Source organism: Cucurbita moschata, unplaced genomic scaffold, assembly GCF_002738365.1.
Source record: "Cucurbita moschata cultivar Rifu unplaced genomic scaffold, Cmos_1.0 Cmo_Scf00002, whole genome shotgun sequence".
Lineage (NCBI taxonomy): Eukaryota > Viridiplantae > Streptophyta > Magnoliopsida > Cucurbitales > Cucurbitaceae > Cucurbita > Cucurbita moschata.
Window position 1 is genome coordinate 5,875,573 of NW_019268518.1, and position 15,603 is coordinate 5,891,175.

Sequence of the window (15,603 nt, forward strand, 5' to 3'; positions counted from 1 at the left end):
TTTTTTTTTTTTTTTTTTTTCTTTCCTTCCTTGTAGATAATTTACCATTAATTGCTTTATTATCATTTTAATCTTTAATTTAGGATTTTTTTTTTTCCATTTTTTAATAAGGAGTATATTAAAAAAATAAATATTTTTTTTTTAAAAAAAGAATAGTAGACGGATAAAAATGAGAATTTGATTTCCACAAGTTCTCAATGGAAATACGAGTAAAATAAGTAGCGAGGAGGGGGACAAGAAAGACGTTCCGTCTCCGTCTCTGTTTCCGTCCCCGCTCGTGGACATCTCTATTTTAGACATTTATATTAATTTTTTATTAATTAATTTGGTTTTTATTTAATTTTCACTCACTTTTAATTATTAATAAAATACAGCATAATATTTTGTTTTAAATAAAAACTCTACTATACAACTTACTACCGAAAATGTATATTTTTTCATTAATTAATTTAGGGTTAAACATGTTAGGCTTAAATTTAATTTTTATTCTTTAAATTTAATATCATTTTTATGTGAACAAATTTTATCCATAAATTTTCATAATATCTATTCTAATTTCTTAATTTTTTTTTTAAGCAGATCATTTTTCGTGTTATCCAACGGTCATCGTTAATTAGTGGTTTGAAATCATGCTCATATCAATATAATAGTACACATAATAAATTAACACGAACAAAACTAAACATTCTTATACTAAGTTTTTAGAGTAAAGTTTAATACATCATGTAGTGATAAATAAGTTGGTAATGTGTAAAGTAGAGATGGAGCTCTTTCATCATTACCACAAACTTAACATTAAAACTTCCCACATACATACATACATACTTTAGTTTATAAATTTCTGAAAAATTGAGACCCAAAATGGAGCAATTAGAATCTGAAGTTGTTGGCAGTGAAGGTTTGACCAAACTGCCAATGAGAAGGAACAACGTTGGAGGAAGTCAAAACCCTTCCATCGCTGCCTTTAACACTTAACGACAGTGATTGACCCACTAAGACGTCGTTTGACTGCCAGTTTTGACCCCAATTACGTGTCATGCTCATCCACCCTGTCTTCGACCCCTTGATGCGCACACTCACAATGTCCCCAGCGCCTGCCACGTTGGTTATCAGTACCAGATTGAAATATTTGAACCCATTCATCGTAAACCTTATCCCTCCCTCCCTCCTGCATCCCACCCTGCAATCATAAATACATCTTTTAACGATGAAAAATCCATACCACATAATTGTGGAGAGTCGTGTTTATTTAACATACATAACCTCATCAACAATTTGTCACTGAAACGACGATAAAATTTATGTTTTGGCCATACTTACCTGCGAAACGAGACGGGGACGATCCCGGCGCGGTATTGGGCGATTTTGAGGAACATGGGCATGGACAGGTCGAAGTGAGGGCGAGGAGGATTGCACCACCCGCCGTTGTCATTAGGGAGTGCATAATTGGGAGGACAAAAGTTGGTGGCTGTCACGAAAATCGAGGGGTTTCCAGCGTGGCACCATTGTGGGTCATTCACGCACTTGATTTCGAAACAAGCTCCACAGCTGGACCCGTCGTTGAACAGAGCTGTGCTCAATGCTGCCGTGTTCACGCCGTACCCCTGGCTGTATAAGTTGCCGTAACCACACGCCCCCCCTGCAACCATACCTAAAGTATTAATACGATTAAAAAAAAATTAATTAAATTAACTGAAAAAGAAATTGAAGTTTGAATACCCATAGTGCCGGAGGCGTCATTGCCGCCGTAGAATGTGGCGTGGGCGCTCTGCCAAGGGCCGCCGCCGTAAACTCCCTTATGTTCTCTGCATTCCACGGCCAACGACATTATTAGCAAGAAAGAGAGCAATGCTGTTGAAACAGTTGCCGCCATTACAGAGAGGAGTGGAGGATTTTACTCTGAGGAAGACGAAGAGGGCGAAGGGGTATTTATATGAAGAAATTAAATTATGGTTTTTTTCTTCTTTTTTTTAGAGAAATAAAAGAACAAAATAGGTGGCAGGGGGGGGGGAGTTGAATTGGGCGCGGTTGGGACGGCACAAGACGGTGCGCTTTACGGGTTTAACATAAAGGATTATTGAGTGACGTGGCAAACCGTTTAATCAATCCACCAACCAGATCTATGAGATCGTCCACGTCATCGAGGGGAAGGGGTTTTCTTTTTAGTTTTATTTCTTCCCAACGACAATTCACCAACCTACTAGATTAGTTTGACTTCCACATGTGATTATGTGAATTATTTTTGCCATCCCAAACCTAAACTTTCTTTCTGTTCCAGAAAATTAAATTATTTATGCTTTACACATGCAATTTCAAATTCCGTGAAATAAATAAATAATGCAAAAGGCAAATAATTAATATATGGAGAGACATAAAAAAAAAAAATGTTGAGGAGTTGAATTTATTATAACTATTAATATTGTTGGTCGAATAAATGGTAAAATAGATATTTTTATTAGCCACATACAAGTTGAATATATTTGAGGTCTATATGTTTTCAAATTTTAAATTAAAAAAAAAAAAAAAATGAATGAATTTTAAAAAATTTAAAAATTATCTGTAAATTAAAAAATTCGGATTATTTTATTATTTGCAAAATTAAAATTCCGCATCCCCTGGTCGTGTCGTCCCTACCGCTCCCGCATTGGAAGTTCGAACCTTGGTATCTGAAAGTCTAAAACCCTAGAGAAGGGGTTTAGATACAGATAGATTTTGGAGCTTTCCCAAGAATTAGGGGAAGAAAGAAATGAGTGGAGCCGGAGCACCCGATTTCTTCTACAGAGAAGCTCAACGTCTTGGCTATGTCGCAAGATCCGCCTTCAAGGTAAAAACCCTTCGTCTCACTGTTTTTCCGCCTCCTTAGAACCTTCAAGCTTCGCCAATCTTAATTAGATGTGTTTATCGACAGTTGCTTCAGATTCAGAAGCAATTCAAATTGATTACTTCAGGCTCCTCCGTTTTGGACCTTGGTTGTGCTCCCGGTGCCTGGCTTCAGGTCTCAATACTGCATCCTTCACATCCATTCCACAAATTTTGTGTCCTTTTGACTTCGCAAATATTTTCTTTTTGGGGTGAAATGTATTGATTATGCCATTTGAATTTAGGTAGCATGCCAGAGTCTGGGGCCTCTGAAAAATGGAGGCTCTGTCGTGGGTATTGATCTCAAGGTGAACTGTTTATCTTCTTCTGGGTTACTTAATTGTGATGTCAATTTGCTGAACTCATTTTTCAGCTAGTAGTAATGTATATAACAAGAAATGTGGGTCTTGCAGAACAGAAGGTAAAAGTTCCTCATGTGCATTGTGACTCAAGGGTTCAAACTGTTTGTGCTGATGTAATGAACCTTCCCAAAAACAAATTGAAGGCACTATCTCCTAAGGTAACTGGACATATAAAAGATCGGAAATTTCTTATAGTATTATTTATACCAATGTCATTAACATAGCTCAATTGGTTCACCGGTAATATTCCTGTACAAGCATGATCTCCTCTTTGAATGGCGTTATTAATATCACCCAATCACCTTCTCTATGTTTTTGCACAAACCATATTTGATAGCATTCAATGGAAGTGCAAGCTTTGTGCAATTGTATGGTTTAGGGGATATGATATTTGCTCTGTAGCTTAGAAAATTAAAGTTTGTTTAGAAAAACATAAACATATCACTCCTGTATGCGAGGAGTATGAATGTGGAGTGGCTGGGCAAGGAAAGTTTCCAAGTTGCAGAAAACAAGTCACACTGTCTAAATCTAAATCCTGTTTATTGCTTGGTTCTGTAGGAGAAAGGATTCTCTGTAATACTCTCCGATATGTGCCCCTTGGTTTCGGGAATCACCACTAGAGATGCAAGTTTATCAGTCGAATTAGGGATGCAGGCAGTTAATTTGGCTCTCGGAGAAGCTGCATTAAGTCATGGAGATGATGTTATGCATGGGAAGAACAAGGAGGACAATGTGGATGATTCAGCTTTAGTCTCAGATTACGATGGCGTGCTGCAAAAAGGAGGCCACCTCGTTATAAAACTTTTGGAGAGTGAAGATACCCAAGGTAGGATTTTATTTCCACATAAGAACACTATAGTTCGTTTGTAGATTATATTTGGTTTATCTTTACATTCTTTATCCCAGAATTCAGCCGGATGTTGAAGCCCCTCTTCAGAAAGGCATCTTGGTTGAGGCCTAAGGCTACTAGATCGTCATCCAGAGAGATTTATCTTATATGTCAAAGCTTGCAGGCAAAGACAAAATTTCAAAATTTGAGCTGACTGCAACACCGTACTCCATTTACAACTAGTATATGGGATGCGAGCCAATGCCAGAGTCCTTCGAAGATCCAAATATCAACCAATCAAAGAAGGTAATTTTAGATTTGTAGGGGAGTTCTCGAACCCACTTAGAAACCTCGACCAGACTTGACTGTCACTGGAGTGACTACGTTTTTTTCACTAGTTGCAATGCGAATTACTTGCGAGATTTGTTGATTAGATAAGTTTGTTTGCTATATAACAACATTTGTTGAGATTGGGGAGTTCTCGAACCCACTTAGAAACCTCGACCAGACTTGACTGTCACTGGAGTGACTACGTTTTTTTCACTAGTTGCAATGCGAATTACTTGCGAGATTTGTTGATTAGATAAGTTTGTTTGCTATATAACAACATTTGTTGATTATATAACAACATTTGTTGAGATTGGGGAGTTCTCGAACCCAATTAGAAACCTCGACCAGACTTGACTGTCACTGGAGTGACTACGTTTTTTTCACTAGTTGCAATGCGAATTACTTGCGAGATTTGTTGATTAGATAAGTTTGTTTGCTATATATAACAACATTTGTTGAGATTGGGGAGTTCTCGAACCCACTTAGAAACCTCGACCAGACTTGACTGTCACTGGAGTGACTACGTTTTTTTCACTAGTTGCAATGCGAATTACTTGCGAGATTTGTTGATTAGATAAGTTTGTTTGCTATATATAACAACATTTGTTGAGATTGGGGAGTTCTCGAACCCACTTAGAAACCTCGACCAGACTTGACTGTCACTGGAGTGACTACGTTTTTTTCACTAGTTGCAATGCGAATTACTTGCGAGATTTGTTGATTAGATAAGTTTGTTTGCTATATATAACAACATTTGTTGAGATTGGGGAGTTCTCGAACCCACTTAGAAACCTCGACCAGACTTGACTGTCACTGGAGTGACTACGTTTTTTTCACTAGTTGCAATGCGAATTACTTGCGAGATTTGTTGATTAGATAAGTTTGTTTGCTATATATAACAACATTTGTTGAGATTGGGTGAACCAATGCACTGCTCTCTAGTTAGAAATGTGGCTTTCATTGAAATTGTGTTTGATAAAAATGTGGTTTTCATTGAAATTGTGTTGATAAAAAACAAAAGTACTCTTATTCTCATACACTATCTAGACATATCTGAATCAAAATAATTCTCTGTTCAACATGTCACTCAGACTACTCTCTTGCACACAACACATACTTTACGTGCGTGGAAAGAATTGCAGAGACTGCACACAATCACATATCAAACTGCAGCATTTACAAATATGAATTATGAATGAGAGAATCAATAAAATTAGCATCCTATGTGAGAATTTTGTCACCGAATTTGCGTTCGTCCCAGAGACCACAGGCCCGTATCTCTGACTGGTGTCTGAAAAACCAAACCAGAGGCAGACAGACACAAACATTAAGTGTTTGCGCAAGCTAAAGAAGAATCTGTAAGTTCTTGTAAATAAAGTAACCATATCTTCTTATTTACCTGTGTTTTCATTGATGGGAAGATATTCCAGAAACGAAGAGTTTCATCTCCTGCACCTGTTACAATTGTCTGCAAGAGGCCATTTATGAGACTCTAAAAGAGGCCATCGATATGAAACAAGTAGCATTAAAAGCATATTCAAATACCTGACCGTCGGGAGACATTGCAAGGTACAACACCCTCATTGTATGTCCAGTTAGTGTAGCAACCTATTGATTGAGGAAGGAAAAAGTTAACATATCTAAGGCTGAGAATTTACATTTATCTTCCTGGAATTATGTTAGAAAACAAACCTTTCCCATTGATGGATACTTCCACACCATAATCTGGTTCTGGGAATACCCATGTGTGCTCACAAGTTCATTAACATTTTTACTCCATGCAAGATTGCAAACCTGAACAAAATTTGACAGTTTTATCAAGTTGAAGTTGTGGTAAAAACAAACTAACACCCATGATTACAATTCTTCACAGGGCTCAAGGAAAAACCTGGCTTCCAGTGTCGACACACTCCAACTGGTGTCCATTTGCAGTGTTCCAGAAACGAATGCATCGATCAGCAGTTCCACCACCTGATGCAAGAAGACCACTCTGGTGGGGTGACCAAGCAATGGCCTTAACAGCTGCTGTGTGCTCAGTTAGTCTCAACACAGGCTGCTGAGAATGCTGATTCCATACCAAAAGCTATTGATACCCAACAAAAAATCTCGTGTTATTAAATGATCAGATCAAAGAAAGAGGCCTCTTTGCAGGATGGATATCTATATATCTATCTATACCTGATTGTCATTTCCACCGGAGGCAAGCTCTCTGTCATCGTTTGACCATTTAAGTCCACAAACCTGCAGTAGTGCTTACAGGAATTGATAAAAGCTTCCAAAGTCCAGTTATTCAATCTGCAGGGAAATTTTCTCATTCTCACCTCAGATTTATGGCCGACGAGCTTGTTCACAAACTCACTAGAAACCCGGAGATCATGTTGAAGAATGTTACGGTCTCTGCTTCCAGAAGCTAAAATCCGAGAATTCCACGACAAAACACCTGTTCTTGTTTGATGTCCTCCCATGGTTCTAACTTTCTTGCACTGACTTCCATCCCATATCTATTCATTACAATGGAACAATATGAAAAGATATGATTTTTTTTTCCTGAAACACGAGCTCAACACCAATCTTTATGTTCTTTTATGTACCTGAACTTGACCAAGATTGGTTCCAATCGATATGTAGGAACCCTCTCTGGTCCATTGGACTGAGCATACACCATCATTGGGTCCCAAATCACATAACTTAGTCACCTGAAAATGGAATAAACAAACACACCATGAGAATGGGTAAACAAAATTGATATAATACGGGTTGATCTGTGAAGTAAACCCACCTTGCAATTTGATGCACTCCATAAGTAAACACAAGTTCCAAGTCCCACAGCCAATGTATTCTGTGAGGACCAATCCACAAGATTCAAGTAAAAATCATCTTGAAGCGATGGAGCATCCAGAACCTGCAGCAGAATCAAGGAGGAACCTGAATACGTCTTTCTTTCCACATCAAAGGAGAGCAGATTTTAAAGAGTTCAAAAGGAAACCTTATGTGGGGTCTTGGGAACCTTTCGAGGTGGCTTTGGAGGGGTCGAGGTTTCAGAGGAATACCCCGCATCTTGACCGAAAATAGAAGGGGAATTTGGGGTAGAATGTTCAGTCTTGAACCTCAGCATGTTCTTGCTGGGGCTCATAGGCGACCCTTGGCCTTGTGAACCTGCAGGGGAAAAAGAACCAAAGTCAGATCCAAAAAGCTCCGATTTCAACAACCTGGAATACGCCTCATTTGCGCCCTCTTTCACAGGGGAACCCTTTTCAATCAGCCCAAATGTGTGTAGCCTCGACGACGATCTACACGGTATGAATCTATCACTGCAAGTCGAGGTTTTCGAAGGTGACGACAAGCTCGATATCGCTCGAAAAGAACCCGAAGACGACTCGAGCCGAAGCGACCTTTCAGCCATTCCAGCTGGAAGATTTAACCCACTTCTTTTCGCTTGAGGTGAATCCATTTTCTGCTCTTTCTTCTTCCTTCGTTCTAAGAAAGAAAGGGAAAATCACTAAGAGGACTGATAATTTCAATACAACAGAGAAAACCAATAAGGAGTCTCCTCTGTTTTTCTTTCTCTTCTCTTCTCTGCAAACAGAGTGGGCTTCTTCTTTGTTTCTGATCACAGTTTGGAAGAGATAACGGTCAAATTTTGGTACGATTTATTATATACAGAGGGGGAGCGGGCTGAAAAGGAAAAAAATAAAATAAAAATAAAAAAATACAAATTTATTTTTTTGAAAATTTCATAAATATTTTAAGATTTGGGGTTCTTTTTGGAAAGTTCGCAACGGTAATGTGTATAATCCAAGCTCTCGCTTAGCTGGCTTGATCGGCTTGTACAGAGTACGCTAGCTCGGCTTTGGGCCCAATGGGATAAGCCCATTTCGTTACTGGTCTGGCCCAAAAGTAGCCGGAAAGCCCATTCTTCAAAATCGCATTTCCCCACATTTTAAACTACTAGATCTTATTATAAACTCTTAATTAATCATTCAAATGTGGATTCATATGAGTAATCATTTTAGACTATGCTTTTGTTTAATACAGGCTGTACCGCGCCGAGCACACTGGCTCCCGGATTCCACCGCCGAGGAACAAACCGTTTTACACTATGGGTATTGAGTTTTTCCATAAACTTGTTGAAAATTGTCATCAAGATTTAGTTCATGAATACTTTTGGTACATTCTCCACTTCTATTCATGAATCAACCGCGTTAATATTGTGACATTACGGTACAACAACATGTAAATTAAATGTAAAAGAAGGATTTTCCGACATGTTCCACTTTTTGTTTAATATTCTAACCGATTCCAAACATTTAAAATTCCTTAGTTTTTGATTCACTCCATTGATTGTTGGGTTATTTGGTGGTTCCATCTCTAATAACTTACATCCTTTCAATCAGATACGTTCATGATTCTTTTTCCTTTTCCAATCTTAATTGTTCTATAGTGTGTTCTTGTAAAGGGCATCATGTACGATTCAAATATAATTGCTTTTTTTTTTCTTTTTCTTTTTGTCAGTTTGATTTGAGAGCTACTTGACAACCTTAGTTAGGTGAAAAAAATTTGGGTGACACATAACCTTAATTCAAGCAATTATATGATGTTTTGTTAATTGTGTTGGAAAAACTCGTGATCTAGTTTCAAACTCCATCCGCTCTACTTTAAATCTAAAAAAGTGTTGCGATTTTTACCCGAAAAGAATATTCTTAGTTGAATTAGAGGGATTTTTCAAATCTTTATTCTCTAAAATGGGAAGGGGAATAACATCCTAAAGAGATAAAGGTACCAATTGTATTTTCAAAGATCTTTAATTTCCAAATATGGTATAGAGTGAGATGATGAATAAAGATCATCAATGACGGTCCCCTACTCGAGAATGACGGTTTCCTACATTTACTAGTAAAAATTCAAATATAATATTTTGAGCGGTTAAACTATGCTCAAATTGACTCTAATAAAAATAGAAAGAATATTTACTAGTATCGTAAAAGAATATTTTTTCATAAAATCATTGAAAAAGAGGACAACAAAATCATGTGACATGATGCCCAAAGATTTCTAAGACCATACTTTATCACATATATGTTTTTTTTTTTTTTTTCCTATACTTCAATTAAAAAATGTTTCATAAATCATGTTGTTCTACCTCAAAAGATTACACTTTTTGTTAGGGTATGAATATCTCTACGAAATACTACCAAAGTGTTCATGTTGTACCAAGAAAATCATGTGATGGTAAGGCGCCTATCATGTCATGTGACGATACCCCATTTTCTAATTTCACCTCTCTACAACTATGTAATAATATTATATTAGTTTATTCATATATCTCTCATTTACTCGACGACGAGGAGGAGAAGTAAGATGGAAAAGGGTATTTACTTTAAAGGAGAGAAAAGAGGAAATTGAAGTGTGTACCTCATGGTTCATGGCTGGGTCAGGGTCATGTCAATTCGGACCCGTCCCCCCCTCCATTTCAAAGGACACCCTAACCCCTCAACCACACAATTATCCAACTCTCTCCTCCTCTTTCCATCCCCTAATCTTTAATGGGTCGGGCTTAATCGACATAAACAACGTAGTCCCGGCCAAAAGTTCAAAGCTTTGAAAACTTTGAATTGGTAACATGTCCATTTGAGTGATTAATGATAGGAAGAGCGTAATCCATTTTTGGATAGTTTTATATTGATGAAATGTGGAAGGGTTTCCTTTTATAATTGCATTGACATGTGTGGAAGGAAGAAGGGGTCAGAGGGGATTAAAGGCTTTGGTAAATCTGGTACCTATGATTACGATGCCTAACCGTTGTAGTTCAACCTACATCATTTTCTCTCTCATTTTCTTAAATAAAAAAATGACACCAAACAAACCCTTCTTCCTCATTGGAACTCTATATATACCCTTTCTTCTCTTCTCTTCTCTTAAACCCTACACCTCTCTCCTGTTCTATTGGGTCAGAGTCATCAGCCATTGTTAGCGGTTGCTGCATCTTCAAGATTCACACCCTTTTTGGGTCATCTTGTTGGGGTCTCCTGGCTCCAACCCCCTTGACATTTGAGAATCTTGATGATGCTGCAGTCGCCATCAATGGCTCTATAACACCCTTCTTCAATTTTGAGTGCTTTTGTTATGTTAAGGGTTGTTGTGCACATTTTTTGATCTTTCTCATGGTGGAGGCCTAGAAATGTGTCTACTTTCCTACCCATTTGGTAGCATAAGAGAAGAGAAATAAAATAAGTTGATTAATGTGTTGCTTTTTCAGGTTCTTTTGTTACCTCCATCATCATCATCATCACCATCAGCCTTACACCATTTTGATTTGTTCATGGTTGGGTAAGTGTAAGCTTTTCAGATATATTTGCAGGTACCATTATTCCTTTCACACTGCCTTTTTCCTCTCATGGATCTTTCAACTGGGTTTTTGTTTTGAACTTTGTTTAATCTGATTCTAATTTCCTTCTTTTAGGGTTTCACCAGGTTTTAGCAAAAAGAGATGAATGATGATGTTGTGTGGCGAGTGAGTTCATATGGATCTGCCACTTATGGACCCCAGCTCATGAACAAACCCCTTTTTTTTACTTGCTGAAAATTTCATGAAAAGCTCATAAAGTTTGTATCTTTTGGCTGCATTAAATGCTCACATAGCTGCTTTGAGATGATCATGAATATATTGTATGAAAATCATATGAATGGACTAATTTATGGACTCGACATTGACAAATCAAACCCAGCTCAACTCCGAAGAGAATATAATTATCTTCTTTTAGGTCTTTTACGTAACCACTCAAATACCCTTATAATGAATGATTCGTTCCATTCTCGAATCAACGTGGGATCTCACAATCCACCCCACTGCTAGGGAGAGGTTTCCACACTCTTGTAATGAATGATTCGTTCCGCAATCAATGTGGGATCTCACAATCTCCCACTACTAGGAGATGTTTCCACACTCTTATAAGGAATGATTCGATTTGTTTCCCTCTACAATAATGTGGGATCTCACAATCCCCCACCACAAGGAAGACGTTTCCACACTAGTAAGGAATGATTCGGAATGATTCAATTCGTTTCACTCTATTATCAATGTGGGATCTCACAATCTAACAATCCACCATATCATATGTAAGAAGTCCAAACACAACATACTAATACAAAGATAACCAAAAGTTTGATATTACAAGGAGAATCATTCCAGCTGAACCAAGCTAGTAGTTGAAGTTTAACCTAGAATGCATACGTATTTATGTGGTGTGTGTGATTTTGAAGCATAGTGGGGACGGTGGCCATGTTGTGCAGATGTAGTAGGGACGTTGGCTCCTGTTTACTCTATGCATGCATGACCCCTCTTTTCACCAAATTATTATCATTATTTTCGAACTTTTTCTTCTCACACTCAAATTGCCCCTCTCATCATCTCATCTCATCACACCATCATTTCCCAACCATATACCCTACACTATTCCCCAACAACTCACACTCATCATCACTCCTCACCCCAGTTTCAAGTTTTCACTCCTTGTTTCTACATTTCTACATCTAACAATGTAAAATTTTCGATCAGAAGTGATATTCAGAGATACAAAAACGAGTATGGTTCGAGGCAGAATTATTGTACGTGGTGGGAAAGAGGAGTAAGAGGAGGAGGAGGCAGGAATCCATGAAAAAAGGGCACTGCCCCCATGTACTAATCAATCCTCTCTAGTGGTTTGGGGCATCTCTGAGTTAGTGTGAATCTCCTATTTACACACACTTGTGCATTGGATTCCACAAATTTTCAAACTTTCAGGTGGTTTCCCTCATTGACAATATTCTTCCACTGTTGCTAATAAACCTATCTATATATCTTAGTTCATATTGTTTTACATGATGTGTGAAATGGGAAAGGCGTAAGGGGGAAGCATGTACTGAGAGAGTTTCCAATTGAAGTAAGGGGTTTGAGTAAGCGAGATTTCTGGGGTATTATATCTTCACAACACCTTTTTTTACTGCTACCTAAGCTCAGGTACCTGACTGGCTGACTTAGATTCTTACATGGAAAAACAAATGCCGTGTATTGGCGTTTAATATCATTACCATTTTTGCATTGGTTTTATGAGAAGCTAGCTCATCAAATTGTAGGCCTGCCTAACCCCACAATGAAAGGGATGTGTGGAAGATGCAAAGCATTTGTAGGGTACCCTTTTCGTATTCCCAGTTGGCGCAGGGCGATTATCATTGCCATTCTCTCATTATTGTGCAACCATTTCTCTTTTCTTTCTTTCTTTCTCACGATTATAAAGATCCAATTTTTAATAACTTATGAATCTCCTTCTCACAAACCCATGTTTCAGTTCATCCTCGTTTTCGATCATCCTATCATAACGAATAAAATCCTTTGTTAATAAGTTATGGTCTACATTCCTCTCTCTAACTGATGCGAGATGCGATAAAAGTAAAGTAAAAGGAGAAAGAAATTAATGGTGAATGGAAAGGACAATAGGCAACTTGAAAATGTGAGAACAAGGGGCAGATGGGCGTACGAAGGGGGACGTGATTGTGGCTCCCGCTCCCACCTCCCCTTCCTGTCTTCAACCTTACACTACATTACTTTGCATTACATTACAAATTCATAATGCTTTCACATTATTACATTACAAATTCATGTATGTACTAGGATAATGATCATGAGTTTATAAGTAAGGAATACATTGTAGAGGGTTCGTGATTCTTAACATGATATCACGAAGGAATGGTGTGGGTCATGATAGCATTGAGGGTGTGTCAAAGTGTCAAATCCTTGAGCCTCCGGTTGAGAAGACCTTTTGGAGGACGCAACAAATCGTTGAACCTAGATAAAGAAACCTGGGCGTGGCTCATGAGAGGAGGATTAGATATGTTGGTAAATGCTGTACCTAGGATCGCGATACATAACTGTTCCTTGTGTTTCTCTTCCACTTTTAGATCACAAACCCTGCTGCTCCTCCTCCTCCTCCGCCTCCACAACATCTCTATATATAGTAACATTCCAAACCCTTCTCTCTCACCACCACCACCGCCACCTTACTCTTCCTTCTTTGTTTTATTATTATTCCAAAAACTGGCGCTTTCCCACAGCCACTGCTTGCAGCTGCAGTATCATTAAGATTCACAAGCTGCCCCCTTTTGGGTGCCATGGATATGAGAATCTTGATGATGCTGCAGCCGCAATCAATGGCTTACACCCCCTCCTCCTTTTCTTCTTCTCCTTTCCTTTTCTAACCACCTCACTATTATATATATCAAATAGTTTATACATTTTGATCTAAACCGCTTGTTTCTTTTGTGTTCTTCTGGTTTATCAAATTTGATTTAAGAGTTATGAAATATATTTTATATATTTAATTTAAGATACTTCCGACTTATCTTATCCTGAGTTTGTTGGTAGCTTGTAGCTTGTGTTCTATTTAAACATCGGGAACACATGAATGAAGATTTAATTTTCAACTCACTCATGTTTTTCATTCTTAACTTCGGTTTCTTATTCTTAACATGGTGGACTTTCGATCTCACTTTTGTTTCTCATTCTTACTATGGTGTGTTGGTTTGTCTTAAGCAGAGGTACAATGAAAGGAAAATAGGATTGATTCATTTCAACAATTGAATGAAGATAAGTGCTATGACAGCTTCATATCAAATATGACTTTCAATCTCTTTTCTTAATTGAGGCTCGACTCCTCTAGAGCCCTTGAACAAAATACACTATTTGTTCAATGCTTGATTCAGTATGACTATATCTTCAAGATTCACAACTTCTTTGTTTGACACCTGAAGATTCTATTGACCCTAATTCAATGTTAGAAAAAACGACACGGTGTGATATTGTTTACTTTAAGCATAAGTTCTCATGATTTTGCATTTGGTTTCTCCAAAATGTCTCGTACCAATCAAAATAATGTCTTTCACTTATATACCAATTATCTTCCTTCGAATTAGCTAACGTGAGACTCTGACAATCTTCGAGAGTGTTTTGTTTTTTAAAATAATATTATTTTTTTAACAAAATTATAAAATGCATGGTAGACAACTATAATTCTAAATTTATCACTACATCATTAATTCATAATATTTTAATTCATAAGATGTGGAACATGATTTGATGAGCTAGAAGGCTTATTGGGCCGGTTAGCAACCATGAATTGGGCTTGGGCTCCAACCTTCATGTTGGGCTCCCTGGTCAACTATGCAACAAATCCAACAAAATATCATACTACAACCATTCTTCACATTTAAAGAATTAATATATATATATATATATATAAAGATACAAGATTGACAAGTACATATTAACAATATTAGAATAATATTTAATGATTTATAGTCATAAGTTGGATTAAATAAATATTATTCGATTGATAAGTACATACTAACCATATCAGAAAATAAAAATACGATTGGGGAATATATTAATTAAGCTACTAATAATTGAGCTTATTATAATATTACAAACATAAACTAGTTTATGAAAATTAACTTTATGTTACAATGAATTGATGGGTGACACATTATTAGAAGAATGGGTTTGATGTTAATAGTACACAAAAAGAAAAGGCTAAAATGGGGATTGCTATTTATAATTAATGGTTCCTCCTTCATGATGGCTCATAAGCCACAGTGGTGTTGGCCTAAATCCCTCACTCGTTTGATCGACCCATCACCAAGCCCACATCACAGACCATTCATGAATTTGATACTCACACCATGATTTCGTACAATCACATCACACTGAATGATATTCAAGTTTGAAACCCAGTAAGAAAAAGGGGTTGTCCTCCATGTAAATGCCTTTTTTGCCACTTTGTTTGTGTTTCGTGGAGGAGTTCGTGCACTGCATACAAAGATGAAAGGGGTTGGCATCAGTGCAGGGCGTTGCATTATAATACCCAATTTTCTGCTTCTTTCCTTTGTACCATATTCTTCTTTTTCTTTCATAGCTTTGCGTTTATGTGATGATGGGTACATTCATATGTTTAATTAATGTCACACATGGGTTGGCTTGGTTTAATATCTATATATATAATAATAATTGAGTTGTCTTGGTCGGTGAGTTCCTGCACTGCACACAACAGAGCTATCTCGAAGCCTTCAACTTTGGGGTTTCTCCATTCTCAATGCAAACCCATCTCTACAAAGCTCTCTTTTTCTTGGACTCCTCTCCCCTCAATATCTCATTCTAAATCACCCTCAAAACTTTGCATTCTAAGTGGGAAAGCT

At 37.5% G+C, this 15,603-nt stretch overlaps 3 protein-coding genes and 3 long non-coding RNA genes across 6 annotated transcripts; 3 read left to right on the top strand and 3 right to left on the bottom strand.

Moving 5' to 3' along the window:
• Nucleotides 1-751: 751 nt before the first annotated feature.
• LOC111461326 (expansin-A4-like) lies at nucleotides 752-1,898 on the bottom strand. Its single transcript, XM_023104826.1, has 3 exons — nucleotides 1,720-1,898; nucleotides 1,321-1,639; nucleotides 752-1,180 (listed from the first exon to the last, which is right to left on the bottom strand). Exons 1-3 carry the CDS (start codon nucleotides 1,871-1,873, stop codon nucleotides 871-873), a joined length of 783 nt encoding a protein of 260 aa, XP_022960594.1. The 5' UTR covers nucleotides 1,874-1,898; the 3' UTR covers nucleotides 752-870.
• Nucleotides 1,899-2,638: 740 nt separating this feature from the next.
• On the top strand, nucleotides 2,639-4,516 carry LOC111461336 (ribosomal RNA large subunit methyltransferase E). Its single transcript, XM_023104837.1, has 6 exons — nucleotides 2,639-2,824; nucleotides 2,909-2,995; nucleotides 3,105-3,167; nucleotides 3,278-3,379; nucleotides 3,780-4,047; nucleotides 4,128-4,516. The coding sequence occupies exons 1-6, from the start codon at nucleotides 2,747-2,749 to the stop codon at nucleotides 4,262-4,264; spliced, it is 735 nt and encodes a 244-aa protein (XP_022960605.1). The 5' UTR covers nucleotides 2,639-2,746; the 3' UTR covers nucleotides 4,265-4,516.
• Nucleotides 4,517-5,356: 840 nt separating this feature from the next.
• LOC111461316 (protein FIZZY-RELATED 3) lies at nucleotides 5,357-8,013 on the bottom strand. Its single transcript, XM_023104814.1, has 10 exons — nucleotides 7,367-8,013; nucleotides 7,160-7,282; nucleotides 6,972-7,076; nucleotides 6,702-6,881; nucleotides 6,559-6,621; nucleotides 6,269-6,463; nucleotides 6,073-6,174; nucleotides 5,926-5,988; nucleotides 5,780-5,848; nucleotides 5,357-5,671 (listed from the first exon to the last, which is right to left on the bottom strand). Exons 1-10 carry the CDS (start codon nucleotides 7,829-7,831, stop codon nucleotides 5,618-5,620), a joined length of 1,419 nt encoding a protein of 472 aa, XP_022960582.1. The 5' UTR covers nucleotides 7,832-8,013; the 3' UTR covers nucleotides 5,357-5,617.
• Nucleotides 5,642-6,961, top strand: LOC111461369. The gene is made up of 3 exons (XR_002713555.1): nucleotides 5,642-5,738; nucleotides 5,811-5,949; nucleotides 6,254-6,961. It is a non-coding gene; the product is annotated as an uncharacterized LOC111461369 (long non-coding RNA).
• A 2,308-nt stretch (nucleotides 8,014-10,321) lies between the features above and the next one.
• On the top strand, nucleotides 10,322-11,080 carry LOC111461379. Its single transcript, XR_002713558.1, has 2 exons — nucleotides 10,322-10,738; nucleotides 10,841-11,080. It is a non-coding gene; the product is annotated as an uncharacterized LOC111461379 (long non-coding RNA).
• LOC111461374 lies at nucleotides 10,800-11,129 on the bottom strand. The gene is made up of 2 exons (XR_002713557.1): nucleotides 11,093-11,129; nucleotides 10,800-10,991 (listed from the first exon to the last, which is right to left on the bottom strand). It is a non-coding gene; the product is annotated as an uncharacterized LOC111461374 (long non-coding RNA).
• Between the last annotated feature and the right edge of the window lie 4,474 nt (nucleotides 11,130-15,603).